Source organism: Podarcis vaucheri (assembly GCF_965113315.1).
Source record: "Podarcis vaucheri genome assembly, chromosome: 5".
Classification (NCBI taxonomy): Eukaryota; Metazoa; Chordata; class Lepidosauria; order Squamata; family Lacertidae; genus Podarcis; species Podarcis vaucheri.
This window is the reverse complement of record NC_138763.1, coordinates 41,655,368-41,679,866: the sequence shown is the minus strand read 5'-3', so window position 1 is coordinate 41,679,866 and position 24,499 is coordinate 41,655,368. Positions and strand designations below refer to the sequence as shown.

The 24,499-nt window shown below is 38.0% G+C and overlaps 2 protein-coding genes across 12 annotated transcripts in view; one reads left to right on the top strand and one right to left on the bottom strand.

Annotated features, from left to right (window-relative positions):
• Positions 1 to 24,499, bottom strand: part of GIGYF2 (GRB10 interacting GYF protein 2) — a 75,485-nt gene that overhangs the window by 23,145 nt on the left and 27,841 nt on the right. For all 3 annotated transcript variants that reach the window (XM_082221705.1, XM_082221706.1, XM_082221707.1), the window contains exon 8: positions 2,336 to 2,515. In XM_082221705.1, coding sequence (XP_082077831.1) covers positions 2,336 to 2,515 — 180 coding nt within the window. The remainder of the gene's footprint in view (positions 1 to 2,335; positions 2,516 to 24,499) is intronic.
• Positions 5 to 24,498, top strand: KCNJ13 (potassium inwardly rectifying channel subfamily J member 13). 9 transcript variants are annotated; one of them, XM_082221899.1, is made up of 5 exons: positions 5 to 2,140; positions 9,235 to 9,323; positions 17,113 to 17,164; positions 17,733 to 18,213; positions 19,155 to 24,498. In XM_082221899.1, exons 4-5 carry the CDS (start codon positions 17,736 to 17,738, stop codon positions 19,772 to 19,774), a joined length of 1,098 nt encoding a protein of 365 aa, XP_082078025.1. In that variant the 5' UTR covers positions 5 to 2,140; positions 9,235 to 9,323; positions 17,113 to 17,164; positions 17,733 to 17,735; the 3' UTR covers positions 19,775 to 24,498. The 9 variants fall into 9 exon arrangements, with proteins under 9 accessions (XP_082078025.1, XP_082078031.1, XP_082078024.1 ...); XM_082221905.1 differs by lacking the exon at positions 9,235 to 9,323 and having other exon boundaries at positions 17,736 to 18,213; XM_082221898.1 differs by lacking the exon at positions 9,235 to 9,323.

The window sequence follows — 24,499 nt, the reverse complement described above, 5'->3', positions numbered from 1 at the left end:
TGGGAAAGTAACTTTACAAAAGAGTCCCATAGGGCAAGAACTTGTTTGGAAGGAGAAAGGGATAGAGGAAAAGAGGATAGGGAAAAGAGAGGACAAAGTGACAGCACTTCAGAACGCCACTACAGCTTATGGTCCACCTTGAAACACGCATTTTATCAATATATCATCACTATTTCCCCTTTAAACCACTGTCACTTTGAGCTATATTATTAATGTAAAGGACTGTACAACCCAACTCCATGCAAGTGGGCTTAAAAGAACAAAAACAATTTAACTATGAGTTAATCCCAGGGCAGCCTCACAATCTTTGTGAATAGCAGCCTCACAATCTGTTCAGCCACAGGGGGGCAGCCTTTGCTAGTAAGACCATTCTATGCGGTTCTATGAATCCAGACAAGTACCACTTTATGGGGATTACCATATTTTTATGCTTCTCTTTGAGGTCACAGGCAGCATCTATTCTACTAACTCCATCAGTCCTAAAGCATCTTCAAAACTGCTTGCCTTCACCCTCTGTCTGCTAGCTGACAATCCTCCATTCTGGAGTTTGGAGTGCAGTTTGTAATCTGTGGTAATTAATTCTATTTATTTAATCTGCCCTTGTTTTGTATGTCACTATGGTGAAGTGGCCTGCTAGCACTATAGTTCTGGGAAAGGATTTGTAGCCGACAAGCTTGTTTCTAAGGGCTGTGCAACTGTGCCCAAGCCTGCATGAGAATGAGGCAGGCAGGCACCAGCAAGTGTTGATGCACCTTTCTACAACCTGGGAGAGGTGAAGCATTTCCAAGCAAGTTCGTGTGAGCGATACTGGGGCTTGAAATGTGGTGATCTTCAAATGTGGCTTGGCATGAGCCACTTATTTTGGCTAAATTGGTTATACTAGATACAGGATACTATTTGTCATCCTGATAGAAATGGCTATTGGAATCAAAAGTCTTGGATGTAGCTGATAGGGCATCAAGCCTGCAGAGCAAAAGGAGAGGAGAGAAGTAGGGTTGTTCTATTACCTCTGCTGAGAGACCAGCTGCCTTTGACTCTCCCTCCGCTGTCATCTAACAGCAGCCATTCTATCAGGCTAACTGTACTGTTTCCATCCCAGCAATAATTAAAAGAACCGTAACCTTTAAGAACTGGTGCCTGAGATTGCTTTCTTCTCTTCCTCTCTGTATTCCGTTTTCCTTGTGTGTCATGCCTTTCAGATGGCAAATCTGAGGGCAGGGACTGTTTTACTTACTTTGTAAGCCTCTCTGGGAGTCTTTTGGGTTGCACAGCAGATTAAAAGCTGTTTAATTAATTAATTAAAGCCTCCCTCTCTCTGTACACACAGAGAAAGAACAACACTTTGACCAACCAGTAAGGAACTGAGGGTTGTAGCCCAATACAGTTTTGTGTGACTTCATTTTCCTCTCCTCACTAACCCCAAAAGTCTTCCATATGCTCTCCAAAATCAGGAGTTTGGGAAGTCTCTTGAGAAAGGGAGGCCTCTCAAGCAGATTTTTTTTTTTTGGCGGGGGGAGGAGAGAAATATAAAGTCCTGCTGTATGTAGAAGTCTGTTCGTGCAATAATGGATTCCACCTGAGACGACTGCAACGCCCACCTCTTTGATCGAGAATGTTCCATTACACAAATGACAATGAGTAAGTGTTATCCTAAAACAGCTATATCTAAATTAAAGAGAAACTACAGAAAAACCCTCAGTATTCTACACAATGCGGCATTTCTCTACACTTCCTTTAAAGTAGCAGAAATTACCCAATGATATTTCAGCCTCGGGACTTCTGTCAAAAGACAGATGGACTTATTGAGAACAAAAATTTTATTAGCTTGTTGTTCTTCATATGCTAAACAAGAAAATACTAAATGAACTGCAAGTACTTGTCCCTAAGTAAAATCTTCACATCTGATCATGTGGTGCTGGTTCAGCTGTTTCAATACTGTCAAAGTTAGACACACTGCTGCTTTATTGTGCATTTATCAGTTATGTCTGACGTCACGAAGACACACAATGCTGTATTCTCCATGACAAACAGTTTTTCCATTTCTATACAAGTAGCTGGAAGCATATGACAGAACTTCAGCCTCATGATTCAGAGTGATCACTAAAGGAAGCGCCGTTTGGTGGAAAAGAAATCAGAGCAGGTAAGAAGAGCTGCTTTTTTCTAGACGTCCTGGAAATAGTGGGTTAAACAAAACAACCCATTTAAAAAACTAAAAATGATTTTGCCATCATAGAACAAGCCTTTCGAATATTGTTTTAGGAAGTTTTCCTTCCAGACATTGCTGGCTTGCTGCCTCTGACCAGTCCGTGCTGCACTTTTCCATATTTCCTCTCACCTGGACTATGAGGGCGCCATCTCTCACCATCCCTTCGTGAACCAGCCAGCCGCCAACCTCCATCATCATCTTCACCATTTTGCTCTTCCCTGAAGATGCGCCAGTTCTCGCTCTCAGAGCGTATAAATTCATGCTTCCTTCCTGCTGCTACGATTCCAGCATCCTCAAAGTTTGGTCTCACTGCAAGCAAATAAATATGCAAGTATGTAACAGTCATTGTGAAGGGCACCTGGAATAGAATTCAGACCTTATGCAATTTAAGTCATAAGATGCTCAGGTGAAAGAAAACAAGAACAAATATATATTGCTTTACTTTTCTTATAATGATAAATGCTTTTCTTTAAACAGTTTTTGTGGGCTAAAAAACAAATGAAGGATTTCAGACTTCAAAAAGGAGATTTACAAAACAGCTGTAACCATTTAAGAAAGTCAAAAGTTCAATTTGCAACAAGCGATGGAAGAGCATCTGCAAAGTTTGCATAAACAGTTAGATGCCACCTGATGTTCAATGAGAGATTGCTTTACCAAGGTTCAGAGGTATCAAGGCACTATTCCTGGTCACATCAAAGTTTACAATGGCACAAGCATTCTGTTGTTGTTTGTATGGGAGGTGTTCTTAAGCACTGCGTAATCCAACTCAGTAAAAATGTTCTGTTTATCATCTTTAAAATGTAATTCAACATGGTCTTCTATTTACCCTAGAATAGTTAAAACCTAGCAGAATCTCTAAAATTTACATTTGGGTCAACAGCAATAAAATAATAATGACCAGTGCCAGACGACTAGCATTAAAACCTTCATAGTCATTAATTTCAAATAACAGAGAATTAAAATAACTGTTTCATCCAAAAAAACAATTGTCATAATGATGCTTAAAGAAATGATTGTCATTTGTGAGCAAACTAGGATAATTTTACATTCTATTCAATCACGTCCTTCCTAAAAAGTACAACCGATAGTCACCCAAAGGGTAGATTTTGACTAGCAGCATGGGGGTCATAGGGTTGGGCTTTGGCCCCTCTCCTGATGACAAAGGAAGGAGGAAAAACCCTTTGGGGCGTGGATGGCTCCCAATCAGTTTGTGAACTCACCAAGCTTGAACAATCATCAGAGTCTTGTAAGGAAAGCAACACAAAGGTGCCCATGTTACCAAAGTAAACAAGGTGGCTAAAATGCCGCCAGGTAGAAGATATTGCGTCCCATATTATGGAAAGCCCCAGTGACCCCACAATGCCAGTCAAAATCTACTTTGGGAGAGTACCAAGTGTACTGTTTCCTCCTAGCATCATGGGGTCACTGCGTTGGAACATATCAAAGTGTACCCAATCAGGCACATCCCAGCTGAAAGGACAAATGAATGTAGAAAGCCTGTTGTAGGGTGCTGCGGCCAAAGGCAGCTTCAATGGAGACACAAATTCCCATCGTGAATGCACTGGGAGATACCCATGTGGCTGTCTTACAAATGTTCACTAGGGGGACTCAACCCCGGTAGAGTGGGCAGTCAAATTTGTAGGGTGAGATACGATTCACCAAGTTGTAGGCTATAGAGGTCCTATCTAGATAAGGTGGAAGGGTTAACCTTTTTGCCCAGTGAGTTAGGGTGGAAGGAAATGAACAGGGTTTCTGATTGTCTGATCTCTTCAGTCCTGGTAATATACACTTTAAGAGCTCATTGGACATCAAATGAGTGTCATGTCTTCTCTAATAGGTGAGAGGGGTTGGGGCAGAAGGTGGAAAGGATCAAGTTCCTGCTGAATACGGAAGCTGGAAAGTACCTTGTGGAGAAAGGAGGGGTTCTTTCTAAGAACCACTTTGTGCTTGTGGAAGATAGAGAGACGTCTAGCTATAGACAGGGTGACCAATTCAGAGACCCATCAAGCCGAAGTTACTGCTATTAGAAATACAGTGTTACCTCAGGTTAAGAACTTAATTCGTTCCGGAGGTCCGTTCTTAACCTGAAACCATTCTTAACCTGAGGTACCACTTTAGCTAATGGGGCCTCCCGCTGCCACACAATTTCTGTTCTCATCCTGAAGTAAAGTTCTTAACCCAAGGTACTATTTCTGGGTTAACGGAGTCTGTAACACGAGGTTCCACTGTAAGACCTTTCAATGTTGAGAAGTACTTCCTTCGGGGGCTCAAATGGAAGTTTCTGAAGGGTGGACAGCACTTTGTGAAGGTACCAAGAAGGGAAGTGGTGGGCATCTGGGGAACACTGTAGGATTGTTCCTTGTGGGAAGCATTTCATTAGGGGGTGAGAGCTGGAAGAGGTGGTGTGTTTGAGGAAGAAACAGCAGCCGCCTGATGTTTCATCAGAGTGTTGCGTTTTAGACTTTTGCCGAGGCCATTTTGGAGGAATGCAAAAAGATCCAGTACCGTTGCTTTGCATTGCTTCAGGAAGATCTTCCATGTGGTTTTGTATATTCTTAGAGTGGATGGATAAGCGAGAACGTAAGATGGTGGAAAATACTGTGCTGGAAAACCAGAGATTCCAGCCTATCTGGATATGTGTTCCAATGTGAGGCTGAGGTGGTGGTGTTTCGGTCACTGCATGAGGTGGAACATTTCAACTTGGAGATCCCAGGATTTGGTGATTCCCTGCTTGTTGAGGTAGGATTTCAAGTTGGAGTTGCCCATGCGTAGGAGCACGTTTGATGTGTAGGTGTGGAGAAAAGTGCATCAGAGCCAGGTGGGCTGCTCCAGCCGAGTGTTCAGCTTCCTCTGGAGACTTTTGGGCATGGATTATCTGTCCCTCACAGTGAGACCCCAAATGTAGAGGCTGTCATCTATGGTGACCACTATGAGGTAAGGGTCATGAAAAGATGTGCCCTTCTGCACGTTTCTGCTAGATGCCCACTTCATCACTACCCACACTTTTGGTGGCATTTTGATGTGGTGATGTGGAATGTGTGTGATGGCCCACTGGTGGAGTACAAGAAACCACTGCAGAATTCTTGCATGCAATTAGAGAGGGTGCTTTGGAGCAAGACGGTCGATAGCCCTGCTTAACTCTGCATTCCAGTGGAGAAGCCATCAACATGGGATAAGATGTCTCTACCACTCTCTGGAAGCTATTTGGATCCATTAAGTGGTGGTGGCAAATCATTCAAATTGGTCCTACATCCCTGCAGAGGGGAAGGGTCACAGAGAAGTCCAGTTGCATCAGGAAGTAATCTGGTCATGGCACTACAGATAATATTAAGTATATGTCATAGAATAATTCCTCTCAGGGGGACTGGTTTGATAGCTGGCATGTTGAGACAATGCTGTACACAATTACATATCACCTATTATTTGAATGGACTGCTGGAGGATCAGGGATGGGAGGAACCAATTTAGGGGTGCCAGACGTTCTATCATGTATCCATGTGATATAGTATTGAGAATCCAGTGGTCTGTAGTAATCTGACACCAAGAGTTGAAGAAGGCTTGTAGATGATCCCTGACTTGGGGCAGAGTAGCATCATTGGTTCTGCTGGTGATTATTTCTGTAGGTGTTGGAGGGAGATATCTTGTGTTCTGCTGCCTGGGTGGGTATCACTGCTGTTCCAGGAGGACTTCTGTCTGTAGTTTCTTCCTTGCCCCGGGGAAAGGTAGTTCTGAAAGGACTGGTTGGAAGATTGGTTGTCACCAGTATCTTTGCGTCACCAGTACCTTCCACTTATCTTTAGTTTGATCAGGATATCCTTGAGGGCATGCCACAGCCCACGAATATCAGGTGGCATGAAGTTGAAAAGTAATCGGGTGCTCAATGGCTTTATTAATGTCCCTGCCTGAGAAAGAGCAGTCAGAAGGAAGGATGATAGTAAAGTGGAGATAAATTTCTCAGGTTTTTGTATTTCTGAAAAGGTACAGAAAGCCACAAAAAGGAGAGTAGGAAAGGGTGTGAGGCAGCCGATTAAAGGAGGGGGGGCACGTTCTCTAAGAAAATGGTGACAAAAGGTAAAAGAAGAAAAATAACAGCCTGGTAGAAGTAGAGAAAATGGGGGCACTAGTGAAAGTGACTGTCCCAAAGAGTTTTTTCCTCCTGTTTTCATTATCAGTGAAGGAGCCTAAGCCCAACCCAATGACCCCACAATGCCAGGAGGAAATCATAGAAGGGAGGGGACAGAATATCCATAATTAAGTTTGCAGTTCTAGCATGCTCACTAGAGAGAAAGCCACACTGAATTTACTTCTGAATCTAAGGCTATTAACTGTGAAACAACACGAGTGTGTTTGTCAACAGGTAACAACATATTTCAAAGCTTAAGGGTACTGAAAAGAGAAAACACAGAACTGGATGAAATTATGTTTCAAATCCAACTAAGAACAGACCCAGGTATATTACGTTCTGAAGTTATTAAAAACAAAGAAGTAAATAGTCGCTCAGTCAACATTAGTACACACATACGTCAAAGTCTAAAGTATTCTAACGAGGAACGTAGCGTATACCCCTAGCATGTTCATTTCACTTGGTTTAAGTTACTTGGTGTGGAGGTCGGTGTTTGGCCATGATTTCCCAGGATGAAAAGGAAAAAGAAAAAGATCTGTGGCTTTGCCTCAAACTAATTGACTGGACTTCCTGAGGAGAAGGAGCAGTGAAAGGGCACCTGCATTCCATGTCTGACCCCAAGCCAGCAATGGTGTTTATGGAAAAGTTCAGATACAACAAAGACATCCAGCCAACAGAGTCTACAGCTATGTAATTTGAAGTTTTAAAAGGGACTGACTTCAAAGTACTAAAGTGGTGTTCTGGAATACAATCTTCTGAGAACTTGTTTATTGAGAAATTTTTTACTAGAATAGCAAATAACAGTGTCAACAATTTTTCTATAAGACACTAAGACACACTCACTCACTCACTCACTCACTCACACATTTCTATTATAAAAATAAGTTTAATTTAGTGTCCATTTTCAGGATCCTTCAAATAACTTTTAATTGTTGGCTACATAAACTACATAAACCAAAGTCCCTCGAGTACAAGACAGCTTACAATACTGTGAAAGAGAGAAAGAAAATCACTGCACAACCTTGAATCATGACCACACACAAAGTGACTTAAGAAATCACTGGTCATCATTTTAGGGTACAGGCAGACTAAAACGTAATATTTCATTTTAGTTTTGACCATCTCTGTCTCTAAACAACTTACCAGAATTTTCCCATGCACAAATGCTTTTTCCTCCAAGAATTATGCTCTTTTCCTTACTGAAAGCTGAATTTGCACAATTGTATCCATACACATCAGTCTTCCTACCAAAATATTGCACTTCAATAGTCATGCCAACTATCCAAATCCTTTCACACAAACAAGTGCAACATTTCATGGACAGTATGTCTCACATGCGTTTAAGTTTGCTCTATAGTTCTGTATATGCCACTAACCTTTACAGATATGGCAGAACAGCTTCTTACCTGCATTACTACTCGCCACTCCAATCTTCACTGAAAATTGCATTTCTGAGGCAGTTTAAAGGGGTGTATCAGGAACACACATACTTCTAATATATGGTGAATCCAGTTTTTATTTTAAGATGTTAGTATAGTAATAGTAATTTATTATTTGTACCCTGCCCATCTGGCTGGGTTTCCCAAGCCACTCTGGGCGGCTTCCAACAAAGATTAAAAATACATTAAAAGTATAAAAGTATTTGTATATCATTATCTGTCAATGTTTCTTATAGTAAAAAGAAAAGGCACCATGCTTTACTGAGTGAAAAGTATCCCCTTGTCCCCATACCCATGAAGGTCACAAATGCATGTTTCAATTTTAAGGTGCTGTGCCTCAACATGTATTACAAGGTTCTCTGCTAATGAAACGAAGAATTAATGTTTTGTATTTTGTAGAGAGTTTTTTTAAAGAAAAAACATGAGGGAGATTTTAGTTTCTAAGTAGCATTATATTGGTCTACATTAATAATTTTCACAGCAGGTCTTCAGTACTTTTACTGCAAACAATCACAGCCTTTGTTTCTCAGATCCTCTTAGGTCTGACGTTCGATCAAAGTCCTCACATCAGCAGCTAAGGAAAAATGTGAAATGCTGAACTGCACTACAAAGCTACCCTCACAGATCATGCAAGTGATTCTGAAAGGTAGACATTATGGGCCTCTTTTCGGCTCGTTTTTATTAGTCAGCTGTTACATTTAAATCTAATTTGACACAGCATAATGTAAACATCTCTTTTTGGTCATAACCATGTTACATGCAGCAATATCCTACATAATATTATTTGATGTAATTTAAATACAATCCTATGAGCAATGCTGACTTAACAGTAGAGGCAAAATAAGAGACGCAGTAAAGTTACAGGTCTTGCATCTAAAATTAGGTTGCAACTATGTAAACTATGTAAAACTAATTAGCAACCTTGATCTCTAGGATACCGATATCCTGTGCACCACATGGTACAAAAAACCTAAAAAGAGAAAAGTGAAACAGAAAGCACACCTTCACCTCAAACTGCCTGGTTTTGGTTAAAATAAAATATCAAAGAAATTGTGAACTCTAAATAGCTACCACAAGAAAACTTGAATGGAAAACAGTCCTGAGGAATTTCATTCCTTTGAACCTCAAAGTAAAACCTTTAAGTAAGATTATGCAAACCTAAAAACTCCATCCTGATTAAGATAAAAAATGCACCCCTTTCTCCAAGTAAGTTCGTGTGGATTTCTCCACAGCTGCTAGGGTATGTGTTGGGGAAAGAAAGCTCGAACAAATCAGCATTCTTTTCCACATGACCACAGCTAATTGGCCCCCCTGCAGACTGAATGACCAATCACATCAGCTTCATATGAAAGCCAGCCCCCCACATTATAAACTGTGGAATGAGACCCGTAAGCCCATTTTGAACAAACATCCTTCCAAACTAGTTGTCAAAATATTTTTTTCTTCCTTGGGATCACTATATACAGATACAAGATAGTTTGGTTCGTTTTCAATATCCAGGACATCCGCCTTCCTCCCTTTCCCTGCCAGGTAGATAAATACTACAAATACACTGGTAAGTACATGATGCTAAGATAGCATCACTTTTTTACATTAATATTTCCTGCTTTGTGGTTTTAGACTTTCAAAAACAAAAATGGAGTTTTGGAGGATTTAGACAGACCTGTTTTGAAAAATATCAATTGAAATACCAACTTCAAATATTGTAAGACTTTCTCAAAGGAGATTGTTTACCAAATGAATATTGCCCAGTGACAACTTCCAGAACCAATTTCCATAAGGAACAGTTCTGTATAGGAGATCCCTGGAAGTAACTTCAGCATCTTGCATGGCTCTTTAGCTTTTAATAAAAGGCATGAAGCAGATCTTAGCTGTGCAATTCTAAAAGAGTATTTCTTCAAAAAGGTAACCATCCTGTGACCAGTCAGATATTGAAGACTGAGTGTGTACTTATTCCTGGAGATGTAGTTGTTGTTTTTAACAGTAATGTAGATGACTAGAGTTTTAAATTCAATTCCAGGTTCCAGCAATATCTCATCTTTCTATTTAAAAGTTTTGAAAAAATATGTTATTGCTTTAACTTATATAAAGCATGACTGATAGATGGTAAGTAATTTGCTAGCAATTTGTGTAGCAGTGTAAAGAAACTTCCATGTAAATTCAATTATTTAAAAAATCATTTGAGTGATTCTTTTGATTAGACACAGAGGTTTTCTGGTTGCTCACCACAGAATATCCATTTGAATAGAAATTAAATGTTATGTCATAAAGCAAATTTAAATTTTATTGGTTTCAAACCATATAAACAAACTTTTCGAACAAGTTTCTTCATTTGTCTTACACAATGTCAGTGTTTAAGAAACACCTGATTGCTACCTATATTAAGATTACTTGTTTGCCCAAAGCTATTTTATCTCCTACACATGGAAGATCCTATTTAAGGGGACAAATGATTGTTGTGAAGAATTAGGATATCTCATGCATGGTAATGTTATCTGGGGAATAGTGTTAAACTTCCAGGGAAAATTATAAATAGTCTATTCAATGAAAAAAAATCAGTACATAATAAAGTGTGAAAGGGATACCATTTTTATTTCACTGATACTATTCAAATGTATCACATTTGTGTTTTAAATCCAAAGACACATGTATCAACCTATTCAGGTGTAAAATACCTTCACTTATTTCTTCACTTTTGTAGCTAGGTTACACTTAACCCTTCACTATTTTTGAAAAAACTCATTTCGAGGCGCGAGACAAATTACAAGATCTCTCACACACAAACTCCTGCACATTCCATGTATAGAAGTCAACAAGACTGCCGTTGGATACCTGCAATTGGGGGGGGCATTACCTGAGAGCAACAGCGTAGCTTAGAGGTCGCAAGGCACACACATAACTATACACCATGATTTCAACATTTGCTACCTGCCTAATGACAGACCTGCTATATTGGCGCGAGTTCACACACTCAACACTTCCTGCAAGCTTTAAGAAGAGTTTGAACAGGAACCTGTTCTTGGGGAGTACCATAGCATAACTGCATGACATCAGAAATGATGGAGGGTGGGTGGCAGTGGGCAGTGCCCCTTTGGTTGCTTCCTTGAAACAACTGTTACTTGCTCTAGGGCAGCCTCCCCCAACCTGGCTTCCCAGTATGCTGTTGTTTTGGACTACTACATCTGTCAGCCCTAGCTGGCACTGCTATGGCTGATGTGAGGGGTGGTCCAGAGCATCTGGAGGGCACAACGTTGGGGAAGTCCGCTCCAAGCAAATGGCAAACTGCACAGCTGCAGTGAGCAGCACCTAACACTGTTTCTTCAGACTAGTGCAGCATGTTATCTTCTACAAATTCTAAGTGATATAATCTATGGCTTTAAACTTTTTTGAAAGTGAATTCATTTTCAATGCCTTTACATTAATACTCTGTTAGAACATCTATGGAGAGAATGACTATGATATTCAGCAGTAGTTTTAGAATACCTTATTCACATCAAATGGCAATATTTTCTAGAGGAATTAATGCACTATTCACTGTTACAAACAAGTACCAAAGTAAATTTTCTGAAGTGAGCTGGATGTCAAAACTACTGCAGATTTTATAAGCAAGCTGACTTAAATTGAAGGTGCCATTTTTACAATGACTATCAATTAGGAGAATATCTATCTATCTATCATGGGATGTTAAACTTATATAACAAATATATAATTAAAACTATATACATAAATGCTAAAGAAAGTGTATCTACTTTGCAAAAATGTAGTTTGGAAAATTTAAATACATTTGATCATTGCTGATTTATATAGTACCCACCCTTCACCTTTAGGTCCCAGGGTGGGTTACAGTAGTGAAACACAAACGTAATAACAATTGCCAAATATCACTCTTAAGCAATGTTTTGTTGGTATTAAGTGAAAAAATTTAATTGAATAGGAGAGTCCTTGAATCTTTGCGTACATCTATGTCTTAACTGCTCTTGTAACAAAGCAGAGAAAGCCAAAGGGACTAAAATTCTGCAACACTGAAATACATTTTTGCTCAGTTATACCAAGGAATACAAATGAATAAATATTTTCAATTTACACATTTAAACTCCCTATCCAAGTGCTTCGAAAACATGCATTTTCTATAAATGGTTTGCAGTAAGGGGAGGGGGGAGTAGTAAACGGTAGGCAACAGAGTGTATAGGTCAAAGAAAAGTGACCAGAAGCCATGAAGTTGGTGAATGCAGTCAAGTGGAACACAGAAGCTCTATGTCCATAAATATCTGATGTCTTGTATAGATACTATCAACCTGTTTTCAAACCCATCTTCATGAACTCAAGGACTAAAGCAAGGGTAGCCAACTGGGTGCCTGACCACCAGAAGTTGTTTGACTACCGCTTTAATGAAGCCCAGCCAACATAGCAAATACTTAAGGGAAATAGGAGCTGTAGACCAACAGCATCTGGAAGGCATTACATTGGTTACCACTGGACAAGAGGAGTTATTTTCTAATTGTTAATTAGTTGAGATTCTCAAAAAATTTCACCAAATGCAGAAGCGTATGAACTATGTATAGAACTTGACAGGGTTTGTGTGTCTTATTTTTAGAGTAAGCAAATAAGTGGTACAGTATCCTTTAATAGGCACATATGGAAGTATAATGGTTTGCTAAGCTGAAAGTATAGTGCAGAAGTCTTTGTGAAAAAAGTTTTATTTTTAACTCACTGAGTTCTGGATACATTTGCTGGCGATAGCATCACAGCTCTACAGCTGCACACTTGAGAAGTCATAACTCCAGGTATATCCAATGTATTAAAGTTAGGAATACTTATATAATTCTCGCCACTATAATTTCTCCCCAGATTCAGTGATTCTAAATATTTAAACAAGGTTACAGAGAGAAAGCAATGAATTAGTAATCCACTATTCTTCATTTGTTGATTTCTGAACTTTGTTCAAACCACTGCACACGTACAGCTTGTAGAATTTTCATTAAAAAAAATAACTTGTAGGTCTATCAATTTGCACATAAACACTTATCAATTCAAAATTAATATTAGAAATTCTCTTAAATGTCTAAAGCAGAGTATGGGGCAGAGCAAACCCACTAAACAATAACGTTAAGAAAAAGGGGAAATCCAGGCATTTACACAACTATTGCCTTTAAGTAGTTGATTATGCCTATAAATTTCTGAGTACAACATGGTTGCAATCTTGGGAAGACAGAACTCCACATCTGTTTCAGAACTACAAGTATCCAAACTGATCGAAATACTCCAGTATAAAGATACTGAAGTCATAGTTGATTATTTCATTGATATATCTATGAAGTAAGTGCCAGAGACAAAAATGGAAAATTCCATGCTAGAGATTATTAGGAAAGATATTGCATATAAAATGGTCAGAATGGTCCTTTATAAATCTACACTGCAGACACATTTGAAGAACTCTACAATTTTGGTTACCCCATCTAAAAATGGGTACTAGAACTAGAAAATATGCAGAATTGGGGAACAAAATGATACATAACTGAAGCACTTTTCCTGTAAAGACAAGTTAAAGCATTTTGAGATAGTAAAAACAGGACAGGGCTATTCAAAGCCATTTCCTTTAAAAACAACCAGTTCCCCAAAGCCTGTTGGAATAAAATAGTATTTGCCTGCTGGCATAAAAACAACTCCTTTCTCTAGGAAAGGAGTTCCAAAGTTTCGGAGCAGCTACCAAGAAGGCCCTCTCCCATATAGTCCTTCAGATAGTCTGAGCCAAGCTTCATAAGGGCTTTATAGGTCATAAATAGGACTTTGAATTGTGCCTGGAAAAGACTGGTGTAGCCAGTGGAGCTATTGTAACAAGTAAGGTTTATGCTCCCTGGCGTGCACCTCTTTAGGCCAGGCAGTTTCTGAGCACTTTTCAAAAGGCAGCCCCACATACAGCATGTTACAGTAAACTATACAGGATGTAACGAAGGTGTGTTAAGTTTATATAAAACAATGTTCCAAAACAGACAGCTCTTGCAGCTTTTGCATATGACTACCCCCTGGAAACAATAAATAAAAAGGAATGTTTGAAGAGTAACAAGTCAACTGTTTTTCTTGTCTGTGGAGGTGAATTAGCAGTAGATATAGTGCTTTTTCCAACTTTCCCAGTAAGATAATCCTTTGAACACTAGAAGTTCCTTGTCCCTGTCTTTACCTAGTGCACTGGAATCCAAGCCCAGCAAGGCAAATAGCAATTTTTGTGTGCTTCAATTGTAGTTGATCAGGTACGTAGTGGAACTCTTAGCTCAAAAGTGCATTCCGCATACAAAATGAACATTAATGAACATGGGTCAGGCAGAATATCACTATTTTAGTAATAATTATTATGCGTTATTATTATTTAGATTTCTTAAACATTCTTCACTATAAAGTCCCAAAGTGGGTTACAGCAATGTAAAAAAACAATATTAAAATCAGTTTTTAAAAATTACAATCAAAAGAATAGGGTGGGTCGTAAAAACACCTCAGTTGTCAAAGGCCAAGGTAAAGATGTATGCTTTCAATGTATAATGAAACCTATATAATGAAGATGTTGGATGCCAAGTTCAGGTTACTTTCATTCAGCTGTTAACAAAGATTACTGTTAACAAGATTTTAAAGTCCAGAATTCTTACACAGGGCCCAATTATGTTGTTCCTTCCTTTAATTTTTTTTAAAATGTGTTTTATTTACCATATTGCTAGTTATAAAAACAGAAACACTTAAATATGCAAAATATAAATATATAACTACCAAATCTTAAAAAATAAATTCTCACAAAAGGCAGTTTAGTGCCTATGGTAGGTTTAATACTTATATCAAAAATATCACCTTCCAACAAACCATGTATAAAGTAGCATCTTTGTTTAAAAAGTTGAAACTGTCAGCGTTACTATCACAGTAGGATAAAGAATCAATTCATAGGTCTGTATTTCAAAAAATTGTTATTTTGGATGCAGTCCCTACCTCCTCTAGAGGTAGGGACATATACAGGCAGCTCAGCAGGCTGTTACATGGAATACAAGGCATGTGTACACCTGCCACATCACAGTCACACTCAACCCTTCCACTAGATCAAAGGATGCAATCTTGGGAAACCCCGTTATTCCTCTGGTGATCGCTCTGGGCACCACACATGCAGTGGACTGGCTTGAACCCATAACATAAACTTGCATGTTTAGCATGACATTAGGATTGTTTGCTTTCATTTCAAAATGGTATTTTTCTCATCATTTTTTCAAGTCAAGAAAAGTTCTACTTCTGACAGAGTCAAAAGTCATGTTCGAAGAGTCTCTTTTAAAATTTCAAATGCAAATTTTATAATTATTTTCTACCAGGGAACAGTTCAAAATGAATACTTTGATGAACTCTAGCCACTTGCAAACTACAAGCCTCAGTTACCTGTGTTTCAATGGGCTATGTACTTTATAGAGACATTGTGCTTATATTTCATTGTTACATCCTTGGCAGAAATAAAATATGTTGACTTCACTAATACAATTTTCCGATACTCTACCAGAACAGCCATTTTACTTGAAGTGCTCATATGACTTAACAGAATGAAATGACGGTGTGGAATTTTTCCCAAATTGAAGGGAAAAATCTCTCTTTAATAAGAGAGCTCATTTTATGCTGAAATGAAACTGAGGCACTGGTATTCAACTTAGTTTTAATCAGAGCAGACCCATTGAAATTATGAACATGACTTAGAGTCACTGATTTCAATAGGTCTACTCTGAATAAAATTTAGCTGAATACAACTTACTGTCAATATGTTTTGCTAGTACAGCATGAGGGTGAAGAGACAGAGCTGTGGATCATGGAACCCATAGATCAAAAGTTGCCTCTCCAGTGAATAAAGCTTCAGGTCCCTACAAGCAAAACTGGAATAGAAATACTGACCTATTTTATAGCCTACAAAGACAATTACAATAATGTATGTGGAACACTTTTGAAAAGTCTAAATAAACCACTACATACAGGTGTATACATACATAAGTATTATTACTAGTATTTTTCATTGCCCCATCAGCTTTATCAATCAGTCATGGCCTTGTTCACCAGTGCTCCCAAATCCCAATTGTGACTTACAGACACATCTTGCTCAATCCATGAGACTTCAACTTACTTTTGCTGTAAGTTTAAGCTTAAAATGTTTCTGTTGAGAGGATAGCAGTTCTATACTGTAGATTGCATTTTTTCATTTATCATCATCATCATCATCATCAATAATAGTAATTTTTACTTGTTAGTCACTTGCTACATAAAGTCTCTAATCAACCTGAGACATAAGCATGGCATAATATCAGGAACATAACAATAAAAACCATTATAATGACTCATGTGCAAGCTTAGCAAAACAGCAAAAACAGAGTGGCCAAGTACAACATATGCAGGAGATAAACATCTGATTAGCTCTGCACAATCAGTGAACTCTACTCCACATTTTGTCAAAACTGACTGATTGTAAATATCTTAGGTGCTGTAGCACTATAAAACAGTGCAACTGCTTTTGATGACTGGACCATGACTACTTTGTGTGTTTTTTATTTAACACATTTTTAATATAGCTTGATTATAATTAATCTCAAAGCAGTTTAATACATCCCACCCCAAGGAAGCCACCCTACACATTTGTAAAGAATATATTTCAATCAAATTTATTATCATAACTATGCCTGTAGTAAGCATGTATCAAATTACAATGCAATCATTTTCGCATTTTTCCTGAAGGGGAATACTAATGTCTATTTGGAAAATATGATAGCCCCCCACCAGAAGTTGTTATTTTGAAATAAGATATCTGGATCTCATTCAGAGAGAAACAAACAACACACAATGATTGTGCAACAAGATGGACCAAATATGTTTCAATTTTACCATCAATATTAGATCAGATCTGGTGCTCTGTAACTATGTCATTCAACAGTTACCCCAGTTTAACCTCTCTTTTCAAACATGCCAGCATCCTTTCTCTCACATTTTTCATTTCAACCAGTCTCTAGCAAATAGTGAGACACCATGATTGAATATTTTGCTTTCTTTTATGTTTGTTAATTTTAAAGCTGTGAGCTTTTTCTGCTATAAGAGAAAAGCTCATAAAAAGCACAGGGATTGATCTTTTATTTTCCGAGATACTCAATATTTGTAACTCCACAGGAACCCAAGCTGCCACACTACAGTATTAGAAACACGATTAAGGACACATAACAAAAGCCTCACTCCAGTTTCCCCTTTGGCAAATTGGGTTTAGAGATGGTTTTTTTCTCCTCAGGACTTCTCTCGGCTTATATAATTGCATAATATTTTCCGTATTATTCTCTATCCCCTTTTTAATACAGCTTTACAACAGCAGTGGCCTGAGTATGTTCAGCAGAAGAGGCTATATCCCAGGTACCACAATTCTAGACGATAAAAATATAATGGTTGGTAGCAGTAAACATATTTAGGTAGAAAACCCCACAAGAGCTTATAATGAGGAAATTTTAATTTATTATATTTGATATGACAGCCTTCAGATGGCCACCAAAGGAATATATAGAACATTTATAATAATAATAGCTTTGATAATGTGCTTTGCTTAAATATTAAACACATATTTGCTAAAGTTACAGAACACACCTCTGAATTTCAGAAAATTAAGACTTGCAGTGCTCCTTCACTATCAAACTAACCACTAGACCCACAAATAAACCTGAGAAGTCAAAAAGTTTGGCTTACGTTCTAAATTATCATCAAAGAAGGATCCAACATTAATTTTTGTAGGTAATCATTATCGTACAATGGAAGCAGTGGCAAACCTGGCTCTCCAAAGTTACTTTTCTCAGAACTGCATGTTTAAAGACCCTCTTGGCTAGCTGCAGGTAGTGTCTGGTCCACTGCCAATGTGTCAGAATCTCTGAACATCATCTGAACCACAGATAAACAAGCATCCAACAGTTTTTTTCCTTTTCCTTTTCAGAAGATGAGGACAGAAGTGATAGAAGGCAACAACACCAAACCTAGTGCTCCTCTCCTGGCCCAACGATACCCAAGAATGGTCACGAAAGATGGACACAGCACACTACAAATGGATGGTGCCCATGGGAAAGGCCTGGCATACCTAAAAGATGCTTGGGGAATCCTTATGGATATGCGCTGGAGATGGATGATGCTGGTATTTTCTGCTTCTTTTGTCCTCCACTGGCTTGTCTTTGCAGTTCTCTGGTACCTACTAGCAGAAATGAATGGGGATCTGGAGATCGATCATGATTCTCCACCTGAAAACCACACTATTTGTGTAAAGTATATCACAAGCTTTACAGCTGCTTTTTCTTTCTCACTGGAGACACAGCTCACTATTGGTTACGGCACAATGTTCCCAAGTGGAGACTGTCCAAGTGCAATTGCCCTACTTGCTATACAAATGGTACTGGGTCTGATGCTGGAGGCCTTCATCACAGGTAATTATATACTATTTCATAACCTAGTGCTTATATGTTATAGTTTAAATAAGAGCTTTGGCATAAAGCTACAGCAAGAAAGCAAGGATAGGACTATGTCACTCAGCATTCTGAAAAATACTGTTCTTTGACGAGGATGTATTTCCACTTTACAGTATGAAAAGAATTATTAAATAGCAACTTGTACTAAACATCTAAATAGGTGATTCAGTTCTTCCCAAATGCATGCTTTAGTTCAAAAACCTTTTCTTACATTATTTTAAAAAGTGTGATTAGTTAGTAGAATTAACTGCCCATACACATTTGCATAGTTTAAAGCTAACAGATGAATCCTTAGCAGCTTTACCAAGAAATGAACATCTACATAGTTCAATGAAGTATTTCCATAAGTATGCTTAGGACTGCAGCGAAGACTTTTTACTGACAAGTTATCAATGACTATCAAAGAATTTTCAAACCCTGCTATGTTTTATTGAAAATAATTTTAAATGAGTTAATAAATAAAACTGTTCTATATTAGTGAAAGAAAATTTGCTATATAATAAATGAAGCTTATAACAAAACAAACCTACTAAGAGATTACTTAGCAGACTGTTAGCCTGAAATGCTAAATCATAAAGCAGAGACTGTGGGTCTTATTTTGTCAAAAGCATATGTCATTATTCAAGTTCACAAAGATGGTGGCAAATATTTTAATGAACACCTGATTTAAAAAATATTTACTATAATAAGTATTTTTGTGGTTTAGGAAATTAATGTGATGGACCTGAATAATGTGGGAAGCATCATTAAAAATGTGAAATACTTAGGCTAATAATAAATGTTGTGATCCTAATACAGTGCAACTTGCTTTAATTGTGTTTCCTTTCAATATACTATAAAGGGAATCAGGAAGCTATAATTACACGCACAATCTATATGTAAATTCTCTTTTTATTTAGGTGCATTTGTAGCAAAAATTGCCCGTCCAAAGAATCGAGCTCTCTCCATCCGGTTCACCTATTCTGCTGTAGTGACACACAAAGAAGGAAAGCCGTATCTAATGTTCCAAGTGGCCAATACTCGCCCAAGCCCACTCACCAGTGTTCGGATTTCTGCAGTTCTTTATGAAGAACAAGAAAATGGTCAGTTACATCAAACCAGTGTGGATTTCCATCTAGACAGCATCACTTCAGAAGAGTGCCCTTTCTTTATCTTTCCTTTAACCTATTATCATCCCATAACTCCATCTAGCCCTCTAGCCATTCTCCTGCAAAGGGAGGCTCATCAACATTTTGAGCTAGTAGTCTTCCTTTCTGCCACACAAGAGGGCACTGGAGAAACATGCCAGAGGAGGACATCCTATCTTCCATCAGAGATCATATTACACCACCATTTTGCCTCCATGTTGGTTCGAGGTGCTAAAGGGGAATATCAGATCAAGATGGAGAATTTTGACAAGACAATCCCAGAACTTCCAGTTGCAGACTCTAAAAGTTCAAAGAGGACTGACATGGAGATCCGCATCAATGGGCAGCACATTGACAGCTTCCAGATCTGTGAGACTCATCTGACTGAATAGACTTTGAATGTGATGCCAGCTTGTTTTTGTTCTCAACAATTGGATTAGACTACCACGCCAATGTTTTCACTTTCCTCTCTATTTTATTGTGCTCTTTTTGTTCTCTCAATATCTTTGACTTCAGAACAGTTCACAGAATAAAGAGCATAGCATCCATGTAACTGGATGAGCCACTGGAGTAACTGCACAAAAACAGAGTCAGGGACAAGAAACACTGCACAAATTATGGGAAAACAGAACTGCTACCTGCTGAATTCACTAGACTATGATTAAAACTGCACTGACCCTGAAACAAGAGACTTCCAGACTCAAGACAGCTTGTCAAAATTCTAATTAAATGACATTAAGGTAAACACTGTGGCATTGTAGTAGAACTAAGAAAAAATTCACCTGAAAAGGCCAAGATCCCTCAGATTTGTTGAATCAGTCCTCTCGTGCTATACAGTTACAACAGAATATGCTGATGTCTAAACATGCTATGAAGAATGTTGCTAGTATTTTCTGTGGCAATGAAGTTGCAATCCTGCTGTGCTTGTTTATTAAGGAAAATCACAAGCATTTGCTGAAGCTTTGTTCCAGCAGCTAAGAACAAGTTCAACACCCGTAGGCACTTTCATGATGAAAGTGAATGGCAAGAATTTTTACATGTATTAGACTTAAATATTCTATATTGGAACTATTTTCATACGGAGAAACATGCAATAAATTTAGCAGACAACAGGAATTCATCGATCTCTATTTGCAATTCTCCTCTCAAGGATAATCAACACCTCATGTCTCTGCCTTATTGCAAGTCAAAATCTAATTACTCCTGTCATCAGAAAGATCCACTGCTTCCCACATTTATTGCAGTTTCTTTCCAAAATAACCATTCAGTTAATAAAAAAGAGATAAAATGCATGACTGTGTAAAATAATTGTACAAACATGAATATAATTATGAGACATTGAACATAAGGCTCTATGCCAAGTTGAATCATGATTATTACCAGAACCAATTACAAGAACTAATGGATGTTGTTTTTTTTAAAAAAAATTAAAATGAACCAAGTTTTTAAATGGTCCAGAGGACCACGTTTATGGCTTCTTCACATTTGTTTAGCTAAGGGCACTAACTACTCTGCACTCAAAACCAAGGAAGAGCATCATCAAAATCACTAAATACTTGTATGTTCAAGGATAATTAAAAGGCTCTTCTCAGAAAACATTGCATAGGTATCAATACTTTACTTTAATACTGACTTGTGGTTATGAAGAGCCTGGCTTTTTTTAGCTCTTGAACGTGGATAAACATATTTATATGTATATACTAGTGTGGATGTTAAGATTTGTTACCAAATCATAGAGTATTTTCTAAGAAACTCTCTCTTACTTCTCCCAAATCTAAAAAATGGTTTTGTGCCTGATTATAAAGATTTGGATGTTGTGGTCAACTGAGACACGGTGGGGCTATGGAACAATCAGCTGGTCCCAATGGTGCTAGCTGCCAATTCACAGCTGCTAAAAGGCAACTCAAAGAACCAGCATTTTACTAACATTACTAATGTTGATGTTCTATGTAAGCAATGCTAGAGTAGTCAGCGTATACGCAGATGGGAATAACTGTATTTTTGTAACTGAATGTAAGAAAGCAGGGGGTCATGCAATCTCTGTGTTAGATATAGTTCGTTTTTGGAACATAATCACATCATAGCACTAGACCCTTGTGATCTCTTACACTGTAAGACATACAGGGTTGTTGAAGTATTTCTTCCCTTGTCTGTGCCGAGGCTTTAATCTTTTCATTCACAGTGTACTGTAATAATGGATTAGCCCAATGCAGAGACCGGATAGTAATAGCAATCACTACCTTGGATTAATATACATTAAATTGTATTTGTACTCACTTTATTCTTTGTCCAGCATAGTCACTTAAAAAAATTCTCTCCCTTTTACAGCATTATTAACCACACAAAGTGAAGCTTATTCCCCCCCCCAATTCTCTAATATTTAAATTTTTGTGGGAGGTCCCACAGCTTAATGTATTCCATGTGTACAATAAAACTAATGCAAAACTTCACTCAAAAACTGAACAATCCAGTCAGGATGTAATGTACTTGCAAACTTTCCTACATAAAAAGGCTACGTGCAGTGCCATTATGGGTTTTTGACTTATATATCAATTTAGAGGGGCAAATTATCCTTGTAAGCCAATAGTTTTGTGTGTAAGGTACTGTAGGACTGATATTATACTACTGCTTCAAAAATTCAGGAAAGACAAGCTGCATATATTTAAGTACAATATACAGTACAAGGTGTGCAGTTCAGTTAGACCACTTCAGCATTGAGTACAATGCTAGAAATCAGCTGCCAATAGACAGAACCTACAGCTAACCATCCATATTAAAAGCAAGCATCTTAACTTCCAACAACCATCTGCATCCTACCTCCACTGCACTCTCTGTTGGGACACTGCAAATTGCACCAGGTATTTCTTCTACCCATAACTTACTGAAAAAACATGAGCATAGATTGGCAATGTTCACATGTCTCACTCAACTATGGCTATACATTTCAGATTTAGGCTTCAGCTTGTTGTGGTCCAAACCTGGACAAACTGTGGTTAGTCTTAGCCATGGTTAGTGGAAACAAGCCAACTTCAAAACATGAGTTATGAAGTTGGATTGTTGTCACCAGCTTCAATTAAGACTGATCACAGTTTGTGGTTCAGATAAAATGCTAAACTGTGGTTAATAAAAACATATATGGAAGCTTCCTCCTCATGGTCATGGAAGAGGAGAAAATACAAGCCCTAGGCTTGCCATGGCTTGAACTCATACCACTAAACCATGGTTAGCTTTACAAGCCATCTCCTGACAAGTTAGATGCCTATACAAAACCCCACAAAGTCCTACAGCTTCAGTGGGATGGACTTTGGGTATCATAATTTTGAAGATTAACCTATGTTACAGAAATGTGGAGGAAAAATTAGAAAAGGAATTGTAAATCATCTTATGCCCTGAAATGCCTTATAAAAACGATATAAATTACTTTTAGGAGCCTAAATATTAACTCATAGCTATCGAGAGAAAAATGTTACTAAGTTCAGACAGTGTCCAAGAAACAAAATGATTTAAATCTATGTATGACTGAAAGCCAGAGGAATTGGAAATATGCCTTCTAATTCTGTGTTACCAACGTCGTAAGAACTAAAATAGAACAGCACAACAAAATAACTTAGATGCTTTAAAGGGGATTCAAAGGGCATTAAAACAGATGGCGATTCATACAATTTTCAAGTTTTGATCACCATAGAAATCTGGCACTGTTACAAAATTCAGAGTATATATATTAGAAGAATCTCCTAACAAAGAACAGAAAGCTGCAGTTAAGCACTCAAATCCTATTGACTTTCAGAAAGAGTGCTTGGTGGCTATTAGCGCCTTTAAAATTCCTCAGAAAAGCCAAGTTCTTTTCTTCAACTTGAGAAACCTGTTCACCAAAAGCGTTAGGAAAACAACAGGCCCCTATTTCACAATGCAAATGACCTAGTTCACACATAATGATAAACCATAGTTTAGCATGATGAGGATGAGCTGCAGCAAGTCTTGGGCTTGCACATTTTTATCTTCCCCAGCATGGCCACAAAGAAATGCTATGAGTAATCTATGATTAATGAAAGTAAGCTAGTTTCATAGTCCATGCTTTGAAGTTGTCTTGTATAGTTAACACTAACTTGTAGTTTGTTCAATTTTGAATGTCACCATAAGCTATGATTAGTTTAAAACAAAAGTGAAAGCCTGAGGCTCACTCTCATAGCACTGTGTAGGAAGGGTGAGGTGCAAGTTTCTCTTCTCAATTCCTTTCTCTTTTTTTCAGAGAACTAGGAAACAGGGAAAGGGGCAGGAAGAAGCACAGGCTATCTGCACTGTAGGTTGCCTGTATATAATAAACCAACTCCTATAGACAGCATCATTTTTTGGACTACCTGATCCAAGCCAACGAGTTGTAACTTTTATGCAATTGGGGTGGGGAAATTATGGACTAACTGGGAAGGGGTATTAGAGAATTGTTTTTTAAAATGTTATCTTGCATTACACTGCAAAAATGCTCAGAAAGCAAACTACTTGAGACATAACATGGCATGATCCAAAACTTTACTTTGGTCTTATCACCACTGAATGCATCCAATGGCTTGCCAGAGCAAATTTCAGCACACATTTAGCAAGTAATTTTTAATCCCATTGACCTCATTACAGCCCAAAAATTGGCTGTGTGGCAGAGCAATCTTGTAGCATGACCAGCTCTAATGGGCATATGATTCACTATATACCCCAGCCAACTTGAGGTCATGTGAAATGACCCTTAAAATAGCCTGCTGCTTTCAACAAGATGTGTATTATGAAAAAAAAAACGAAGTTTTTTAATCACTAAAAAATAAGAAAAGTTCAGTATTGTGCTGTAAAATAATTATAATGTAACGCTAAATGAAGTAGTACACAATTTATAACCCCCCCCCCAAAAAAACCCTCTCTCTCTCCAATTCATACAGGCCAGGCTCTAATCCAATTCCTAAAAATGTTGGCCTATTTTGTAAAAGAACATATCTAATCCCATTTCCTAAAGATGCTGGCCTATGTGTGCATATGATTTTGATAATTTCAGATTTAGACACTGAATCTCAATTTCTTACTAATAAAACAAAATATAGATATCCATACCATTTAAAAAACAACAAAAAACAACC

What these genes read in the sequence shown, in the direction of transcription:
- KCNJ13 (XM_082221903.1), top strand. Translation starts at nt 17,736, where the DNA reads ATGAGGACAGAAGTGATAGAAGGCAACAACACCAAACCTAGTGCTCCT. An exon ending in GCTGGAGGCCTTCATCACAG is followed by an intron (nt 18,214 to 19,154) that starts GTAATTATATAC and finishes CTTTTTATTTAG; the next exon opens with GTGCATTTGTAGCAAAAATT.